This window comes from Rhinopithecus bieti, unplaced genomic scaffold (genome assembly GCF_001698545.2).
Source record: "Rhinopithecus bieti isolate Rb0 unplaced genomic scaffold, ASM169854v2 scaffold_3875, whole genome shotgun sequence".
Classification (NCBI taxonomy): Eukaryota; Metazoa; Chordata; class Mammalia; order Primates; family Cercopithecidae; genus Rhinopithecus; species Rhinopithecus bieti.
Window position 1 is genome coordinate 2,514,559 of NW_016804422.1, and position 9,831 is coordinate 2,524,389.

Consider the following 9,831-nt stretch of genomic DNA (forward strand, 5'->3'; position numbering starts at 1 on the left):
ATATATATATATAATGTATAAATATATATGTTTTATATATAAATATATATCTGTTCTCTCTCTCTATATATATATGCACCCAGCCCACAGATTTCTTAAAAAATATTTTCTCCTTAGCTTTACTGGTTTTCCTCCAAGTGTATTAGGGTAAAATTGTTTATAACGCTTTTACATTTTATTTTGTTTTACATCTAATTTTGGAAAGTTTCAAATAAGTACAAAAGCAGAGAGAACAATATAACTCCATGCATCCATCACCCACTACCAGTTACCAGTACTCTGACACCATTATGCTATATACCTCCAGCCACTTTTCTTTTTCTGAATTATTTTAAAGCAAATCCCAGACATCATAAAAAGTTCTCCTTAAATATTAGTATATGGCTGGGTGCAGTGGCTCGCACCTGTAATCCCAGCACTTTGGGAGGCTTTGGTGGGAGGATCACTCGAGTCCTGGAGTTTCAGACCAACCTGGGCAACATAGTGGGACCTTGTGTCTACAAAAAATTCAAAAAATTAGCTAGGTGTGGTGGCATGTGCCTGTAGTCCCAGCTACTTGGGAGGCCAAGGTGGGAGGATCACTTGAGCCTGGGAGGTCATGGCTGCAGTGAGCTGTGATCACATTACTACATTGCAGCCTGGGTGACAGATGAGACCGTCTCAAAAAAAAAAAAAAAAAAAAAAAAGCCGGGCACGGTGGCTCACACCTGTAATCCCAGAACTTTGGGAGGCCGAGATGGGCGGATCATGAGGTCAGGAGTTCGAGACAGCCTGACTAACATGGTAAAACCCCGTCTCTACTAAAAATACAAAAATCAGCCGGGCGTGGTGGCACGCGCCTGTAATCCCAGCTACTCAGGAGACTGAGGCAGGAGAATCGCTTGAACCTGGAGGTGAAGGTTGCAGTGAGTCAAGATTGAACCACTGCACTCCAGCCTGGGTGAACAGAGACGAGACTCTGTCTCAAAAAAAAAGTGAGTTTTCATTGCTAAAAATGAGGTCTTTGAAGGGAAATATAACTATTTCCCTTCCAATATAAGGGAAATATAACCACTATTGTATTTGGCACAATTAGCAGTAATTCACTGATAGCTTTCAATACTGTGTTCAGTTGCCTCCACTAGTTTCCAAAATGCCTTTTCACAGATGGTTTGTTCAAATCAGAATCCAAATAAGGTTTTTATGTTATTTTATTTATTTATTGTTTTCAAGACAGAGTCTCACTCTGTCGCCCAGGTTGGAGTGCAGTGGCATGATCATAGCTCACTGCAGCCTGGAACTCCTAGGCTCAAGTGATCCTCCCACCTCAGCCTCCTAAGTAGCTGGGACCACCGGCATGTGCTACTGCACTTGACTGCCTCCTTTTCTGTGGTTAGTCTTGTCAGAGGTCTATCAGCTTTGGTTTGCTAATCTTCTCTATTCTCTATTATTCTCTATAGAGTCTCACTCTGTCCCCTAGGCTGGAGTGCAGTGGCGTGACCTCAGCTCACTGCAACCTCCGCCTCCCGGGTTCACACCATTCTCCTGCCTCAGCCTCCGGAGTAGCTGGGCCTACAGGCACCTGCCACCATGCCCGGCTAATTGTTTATATTTTTAGTAAAGACAGCATTTCACTGTGTTAGCCAGGATGGTCTCGATCTCCTGACCTGGTGATCTGCCTGCCTCGGCCTCCCAAAGTGCTGAGATTACAGGCGTGAGCCACTGCGCCCGGCAGAGACAGAGTCTTGCTCTTTTCGCCCAGGCTGGAGTGCAATGGCATGATCTTGGCTCACTGCAACCTCTGCCTCCCAGGTTCAAGCAATTCTCCTGCCTCAGCCTCCCGAGTAGCTGGGATTACAGATGGCCACCACCACGCCAGGCTAATTTTTGTATTTTTAGTAGAGACAGGGTTTTGCCGTGTTGGCAAGGCTGGTCTTGAACTCCTAACTTTGTGATACGCCCTCCTCGGCCTCCCAAACTGCTGTTATTACAGGCGTGAGCCACCACCCTGCCTGGGTTTTCCATTACTTTTAAATAAATCATCTTGAGTTTTTTTTTTTTTTTGAGACGGAGTCTTGGTCTGTCGCCAAGGCTGGAGTTCAGTGGCGCAATCTTGGCTCACTGCAACCTGCATCTCCTGGTTTCAAGCAATTCTCTGCCTCAGCCACCCGAGTAGCTGGGATTACAGGCACCTGCCACCACACTGGCTAATTTTTTGTATTTTTAGTAGAGACGGGGTTTCACCATCTTGGCTAGGCCGGTCTTGAACTCCTGACCTCCTGATCCACCCATCTCGGCCTCCCAAAGTGCTGGGATTACAGGCATGAGGCACCGCACCTGGCTCATCTTGATTTAATATAATCTTATTTATTTATTTATTTATTTATTTATTTATTTATTTTTTGAGATGGAGTCTCGCTCTGTCGCCCGGGCTGGAGTGCAGTGGCCGGATCTCAGCTCACTGCAAGCTCTTATTATCTTTTATTATCTTTTGTATCTTTTGTATCTTTTATAATGATAATACTTTTATTATCATTAAAAATAAATGATAATAAATAAATATCATTTATTTTTAACCATTCCTATTTCCTGATAAATTATTATTATTATTTTTGAGATGGAGTCTTGCTGTGTCTCCCAGGCTAGAGTACAGTGACGTGATCTTGGCTTACTGCAATGTCCTGGGTTCAAGCGATTCTCCTGCCTCAGCCTCCTGAGTAGCTGGGATTACAGGTGCATGCCACTGTGCCTGGCTAATTTTTGTATTTTTAGTAGAGACGGGGTTTCACCCTCCTGGACAGGCTAGTCTTGAACTCCTGACCTTGTGATCCACCCTCCTCGGCCTCCCCATTTCCTGGTAAGTTCTATTAAAGATATAAATCTCCCACTAAGAACTATTTTATCTGGGTTTCACAAATTTTGATGTATTTTCATCATTCAGTTCTACATACTTGTTAATTTCCTTTTTTACTTCTTTTTTTTTTTTTTTTTTTTTTTTTTTTTTTTTTGAGATGGAGTCTCACTCTGTTGCCCAGGCTGGGGTGCAGTGGCCGGATCTCAGCTCACTGCAAGCTCCGCCTCCCGGGTTTACGCCATTCTCCTGCCTCAGCCTCCTGAGTAGTTGGGACTACAGGTGCCCGCCACCTCACCCGGCTAGTTTTTTGTACTTTTTGGTAGAGACGGGGTTTCACCGGGTTAGCCAGGATGGTCTCGATCTCCTGACCTCGTGATCCGCCCGTCTTGGCCTCCCAAAGTGCTGGGATTACAGGCTTGAGCCACCGCGCCCGGCCTCCTTTTTTACTTCTTTGTGATCATGGTATCTCCCCTTCTAGGTCAGTATCCTGTATGAGTTCTTATTTAACACAATACAACTCAAGAGTTTTGGTTTTATTTTGCTTTTTTTTTTGTACTTTCTTAGTTTCCCAAGGTTTTTTTTTTTTTTTTTTAGTGCTTTTTAAAAAAAACTTTGTGGCAATGTAGGCCAGGTGCAGTGACTCACGCCTGTAATCCCAGCACTTTGGGAGGCCAAGGCGGGCAGATCACGAGGTCAGGAGTTCGAGACCAGCCTGGCCAGTATGGTGAAACACCGTCTCTACTAAAAATACAAAAATTAGCTGGGCAAGGTGGCGGGTGCCTGTAATCCCAGCTACTCAGGAGGCTGAGGCAGGAGAATCACTTGAACCCGGGAGGCGGAGGTTGCAGTGAGCCAAGATCATGCCACTGCATTCCAGCCTAGGCGACAGAACAAGGCTCCTTCTCAAAAAAAAAATAATAATAATAATAAACTTTGTGGCAATGTAGTTACTGATTTGTAACTTCATCCTGTTGTGTCAGAGAAGATCCTTTGTATGGTATCTGTCTTCTAAAATCTGCTGAGATTTGTTTTGTGGCCTAACATATGTTCTCTCCTGGAGACAGTCCGGTGGACACCTGAGAGGACGTGTGGCTTTGTGCTGTGAGATCCCAGTGTGGGCAGAGTCCATCTCTGGAAGGCCATTGAAGCCACCGGTTCATAGTAGCTTCTGCGCACGTTTTGTGGTGCCCTAAGGTAGTGTTTGTGCTGGCGCGCTCAGTGGGGTTTCATTGTGCTGATCATGAGGTTTCCTGTTGGCAGTGTGCCCGCCAGTGTAGAGCCGGTGGAGCAGCTGGGCTCAGCGCTGAGGTTTCGCCCTGGCTACAGCGACCCCATGTTAGGGTAAGTAAAGCCTGCAGGCTGGGTGCATCTTCCTGGCAAAGGTGACAAGAGGACTAAGTGGGGGCCAGCGTGCATCTGGGGGACTGGGATGATTCAGTCATTGGGATGGAGCCCAAGGAGCTGTCACCATATCTGACTGCGAGGACACTTGCTCCTTATGTTGTGAAGGTGTCTTCATTAGTGTGCTGGGGTGGTGGGGACGGGGGTGACTGCGGTCACAGGTTGACAGTTGAAGGGCCAGGAATCAGGGTCACATTGAGCTAGATGCTGGGTTGAGTCAGCGGATGACTGATGGGTCCCAATGGGGGCAGGAGTGACAGAGAAGTGGCTGTGCTGGGCATGCGATGATGGTAGATGGGGGTGGGTATATTGCGGTTGGGCATTGGTGACAAGGATGATGGTGATGGGGTGATGGTGCTGGCAAGCGCATGGTAGTGGGGTGATAACGGTGGGGAGAGGTCCTGGGACAACCAATGACGCCACAGTTCGTGTCAAGCTTTGTGGGTCGTGGTTACTGTGTCAGGACTCTTCTCTCAGGGAACCAAGGAGCAACCCCAGCCCCCAAGCCCCAGTCCCCTTGCTGGGCTCCGGCCTGTGTTATTGCCACGGTAACAGGAGTTGTGACATCTTCCTGGAGGTGGAATGGGTGTGCAGCCACTAGGGTGGGCTTTGCTGGCTGGGTCTGTTCCACTTGGTGTCTCCCCCCTGCCCTGGTGGATCTAGAAGCCATTTAAAGAAAAGGTCTGCCCAGGAGGGCAGGGTTGCCCCTTTGGAGGAAGAGACCTTGGGCTCTGGGCCTGGGTGGGGGACTTGGGTTCTTGTTTTGCCCCATCCCATCCTGTAGGCCCAGGCAGGTGGGGGCCTCACTGGCTACAGCAGAATCAGGGCAGGGTTCCTATGCGTGGAGGAGGGGAAGAAGTGCAGGTGTGCCCCTCCTCAACACCTCAGGGCTGGTTGGAGCCTGAGATCCCTACAGGCCTTCCCCTCCGTGTCCAGGAGCCCAGAAGCGGCTGGCTGTCCTGCCCCAGGATCGTGGGCTTTCAGATGGCCCCGTGGGAGATGCCTATGCCCAGCCTGTGTGGGCCTGGAGGCAGTCCAGGAGTGGGCCTCGTCCTGAGGACAGTGGGCATCACGGAGGGTCCCGGGAGCGCTGGGGACTGAATGGCGTTTTAGGAAGACCACACTGGCTGCTCTGTGGAAGATGGAAAGAGCAGATGGGGCGGGTGTGGGAGGTGGGAAGTCGTTTCTGTAGGAGATGGCCTTAGGCGGCATCCTGGCCAGAGGCACTGGAGGCCAGAGAGAGCCAGAGCTTGGAGGGGAGAGGTGAGGATGGTGACATATATTCAGCAGCTCCCTCAAGGGAGGGTGTGGAGGGAGTGGGAAGGACCCGGGGCTGGACGCTGGACAAGGGCAGGCTTGCGGTGAAGTGCACTGTGGAATGGAGATTTCATACCATGGAGTCCATGGCACCCTGGGCAAGAACCAGGCAGTGGAGCAGACTGAAGAGCGGTTGAAAATTGTATGCTGGTCGCAGGCAACTCCTTGGAGAGTTTTGGCCGTGAATGGATGAGGAGTAAGACAGGCATTGAAGCTGGGCACAGTGCCACACTCCTGTAGTCCCAGCTACTTGGGAGGCTGAGGCAGGAGGATCACTGGAGGCCAGGAGTTCAGGGGTACAGTGAGCTATGATCCTGCCTGGGAGTAATCCCTGCACTCCAGCCTGGGCGACATAGAGAGACCTCGTGGTTTTTTTTTGTTGTTGTTGTTTTGTTTTTTTAAGGGAGGCCGGGCGTGGTGGCTAATGCCTATAATCCCAGCACTTTAGGAGGCTGACACGGACAAATCACCTGAGGCCAGGTGTTCAAGACCAGCCTGGCCAACATGGTGAAACCCTGTCTCTACTAAAAATACAAAAATTAGCCGGGCATGTTGGCAGGTGCCTGTAATTCCAACTACTCTGTAGGCTGAGGCAGGAGAATCACCTGAACCCAGGAGGCAAAGGTTGCGGTGAGCCGAGATCAGGCCACTGCACTCCGGCCTGGGCGACAGAGTAAGAGTCCATCTCGCGGTGGCTCAAGCCTGTAATCCCAGCACTTTGGGAGGCTGAGACGGGCGGATCACGAGGTCAGGAGATGGAGACCATCCTGGCTAACACGGTGAAACCCCGTCTCTAACTAAAAAATACAAAAAAACTAGCCGGGCGAGGTGGCGGGCGCCTGTAGTCCCAGCTACTCCGGAGGCTGAGGCAGGAGAATAGCGTGAACCCGGGAGGCGGAGCTTGCAGTGAGCTGAGATCCGGCCACTGCACTCCAGCCTGGGCGGCAGAGCAAAAGACTCCGTCTCAAACAACAACAACAACAACAACGGGAGCTGGAGAATCCATGTGAAGGGTTTTTTGTGGTGTGTGTGTTTTTTTTCTTCTAATGGTAGCGATTTGAGCTGGGACAGGAAGGAGGAGATAGTGCGGTACAAGTTCCCAGAGGGGCATAGGAGGAGGAGTGGCTTCCGGGGGTTGTGGCCGCAGGGAGGTGACTGGGGCCAGCTCAGCTGCACTTCTTACTCCCCAGGGTATGCGTGTGGGACCTGTTCTGTTAGCCCAGCCGCTGCTGTGGTGTGCACGGTACTGGGCCTCGTGTGCTGTGTGCTTGGTGCGCCCTGCTGCCTCCTGCCCCAGGCTATTTTGCTCATGCACTGAGAAGAGCAGGTGACTGGAGTGATGCTCCCCATCCCACACCTCATGTCATCCCTTGTCCTCTGCTTTGTTCTGAGCCCCAGCTCATGCCTAGGACCTGCTTTATAAAGGTGCAGGAGTAAAAGAAGTGGGTGCTGGGAGGAGAATGACTCCTCACTGTTGAACACTCTCAGGTGGCTGCCTGTCTGGCTCCCAAGGAGACATCCTCTGCTGGGCATACGTGTGCTGCCTAATTGGCCAAGGGCACTGTTTGTCCACTGGAGAGTTGGCTCCTTGGTGAAGGTCTGGCCACTGCTGTCAAGGCTATGGCCAGGAGCTCAAGAGAAGCCAGGCAGGGGAAAGACCCCAGGCCAGGGGCCCCACCCCAGCTCTGCCCCACTCCCTGCCACTGACCCCTCCTCCTCTTCTTATTTTGGGACCCTTACCTCTGGCTGTCTCTCTCTGGGCTACTTTGTTTTGTGAGATGGAGTGTCTCTCCTGTTGCCCAGGCTGGAGTGCAGTGGCACAATCTCTGCTCACTGCAACCTCCGCCTCCTGGGTTCAAGCGATTCTCCCGCCTCAGCTTCCTGAGTAGCTGGGATTACAGGTGCCGGCCACCATGCCCGGCTAATTTTTGTATTTTGAGTAGAGATGGGGTTTCACCATGTTGGCCAGACTGGTCTCGAGCTCCTGACCTTGTGATTTGCCCGCCTCAGCCTCCCAAAATGCTGGGATTACAGGCGTGAGCCACTATTCCTGACCTGGGCTACTTTTTGACTTTCCTAGGCATGAGGCAGCAGGCTGGAGCCTGGATTCAGATGGGTCCACACATGCCTGGCCCAGAACCCCTGCCGCAGGAGGATGCCACCCATGGCAGGGGTTATAGTGTGGCCCTGTTTGTGGGCTCAGGGTTGGCCCAGGTCTTCTGCCCCCTAGACTTTGGCAAGTGAATCTCTGTTTAATGGTGAGTGGCTCCAGCCATTCATGGCTTGTTCACTCCCTAGAGCTTCCTTAGTCTCCTGGTTGTTTTGGGTCCTGCCCTCATGTCCTCTTCCCAGCTCCTTGCACTCACGGGACTGTCGGGCAAGACTGTTGGGTTTCTAAGCACCGAGTGGCAGAAGCTCTGGCTGCAGACCCCAAGGAGGCCACCATTGACCCTCTGCCATGACTCCACTGCCACAGTGCAGGGGAAAGGGACAGAGGCCCATTAGGCAAGGTGTGGCCACAGCCCCTGTGCTACCTCCCAGCCCTCAAAGTGTCCTTTTTGTGGTTCTCAGGCCCGCTGTGGTACAGCCTGTCTGGGGCCTTGCTGACACCATGGGGGTAGTGTAGGTATCCCAGGTCCAGAGCCAGCCTGTTCACTGTCAGGCCTCTGAGCCCACGCCAAGCCATCGCATCCCCTGTGACTTGCACGTATACGCCCAGATGGCCTGAAGTAACTGAAGAATCACAAAAGAAGTGCAAATGCCCTGCCTCGTCTTAACTGATAACATTCCACCACAAAAGAAGTGAAAATGGCCGGTCCTTGCCTTAAGCGATGATATTATCTTGTGAAATTCCTTTTCCTGGCTCATCTTGGCTCAAAAAGCTCCCCCACTGAGCACCTTGTAACCCCCACTCCTGCCTGCCAGAGAACAACCCCCCTTTGACTGTAATTTTCCTTTACCTACCCAAATCCTATAAAACAGCCCCATACTTATCTCCCTTTGCTGACTCTCTTTGCGGACTCAGCCCACCTACACCCAGGTGAAATAAACAGCCATGTTGCTCACACAAAGCCTGTTTGGTGGTCTCTTCACAGGGACATGCATGACATTCACAGTCTAAGGTTTGGAGCCTTCCATTTCTTGGAGGCCACCCAATTCTCCCCAGACCCTACAATCCTGCCCGAACTCCCTGCCAGGGTGGCTGCTCCTCTGCCTTCTGTTCTCTCCTGCTTGGGCTGACTCTGCCTTTTGAGCTTGGCCCCAGCCTTGGGGCCTTTGGAGACCCTATTCCTTCCTCTCAGAGGCGTGGTTCCTTTGGTACTGTAGCCACGTGTGGCCTTGGACCCTAGGCCCACTCTGCAACCACCCCTTGAATTTGCTTGGTTTTCTAAGGTTACCATGCCTGGGTGTCCTGCCAGGAGCTACCAATGGGGTCCCTGAGTGAATTTATTCATTTACCCGTCGATATTTATTGATTCATTCACAAGATTGTTTAAAATAAAATTTTTATTGAGCACTCACCATATGGTAGGCACTGGAAATACAGTGGTGGCCGAAAGCTGTATTGGATGATAATGGTACAAAGCAGGGACAAGATGTAGTTGATTAAATGCTCACATACAACAGAGTGTCTGTTTATGAACTGAGGTAGAAAGGAATTTAATTCCATGTGGGCATGTGCTGAGGGGCCTGGCCTCTTCTGCGTGGTGGGGAAGGTGCTCCAGTGACACTTTGAGCTGAGGCCTGAGGGACAGGCAGAAATGAGTTAGGTGTGGGTGAGATGAAAGGAGGAAAGGGCTGAGCTGGCAGGAGGATCTGCATGTGCAAAGGCCTTGAGTACGACACAGCATGGTGCTTTCAAAGCTGAAAGGAGGGGGATGGGACTGAGCACAGAGGTTGAAGGAGAGGGGGCAGTTCCAGACCACACATGGCTTTGTGGGCCTAATAGGGAGTTTTATTTTATTTAAAATGTTAATTAAAGGTTGGGCACGGTGACTCATGCCTGTAATCCCAGCACTTTGGGAGGCCAAGGTGGGCAGATCACCTGAGGTCGGAGTTCGAGACCAGCCTGGCCAACATGGTAAAGCCCCATCTCTACTAAAAATACACAAACTAGCCAGGTGTGGTGGCGCACGCCTGTAGTTCCAGTTTCTCTGGAGGCTGAGGCACGAGAATCATTTGAAACCTGGGAGGCGGAGGTTGCAGTGAGCTGAGATCACACCACTGCACTCCAGCCTGGATGACAGAGAAAGACTCTGTCTCAAAAAAATAAAAAAAAA

At 51.0% G+C, this 9,831-nt stretch overlaps 1 protein-coding gene across 2 annotated transcripts in view; it reads left to right on the top strand.

Moving 5' to 3' along the window:
- Positions 1-9,831, top strand: part of SHISA5 (shisa family member 5) — a 37,517-nt gene that overhangs the window by 20,175 nt on the left and 7,511 nt on the right. Inside the window, exon 3 of one of the 2 annotated variants that reach the window (XM_017868165.1) lies at positions 4,094-4,174. The exons of the other annotated variant lie outside the window; for it this stretch is intronic. Within the exon in view, the coding sequence (XP_017723654.1) occupies positions 4,094-4,174 (81 nt within the window). The remainder of the gene's footprint in view (positions 1-4,093; positions 4,175-9,831) is intronic. 2 annotated transcript variants of the gene reach the window in all.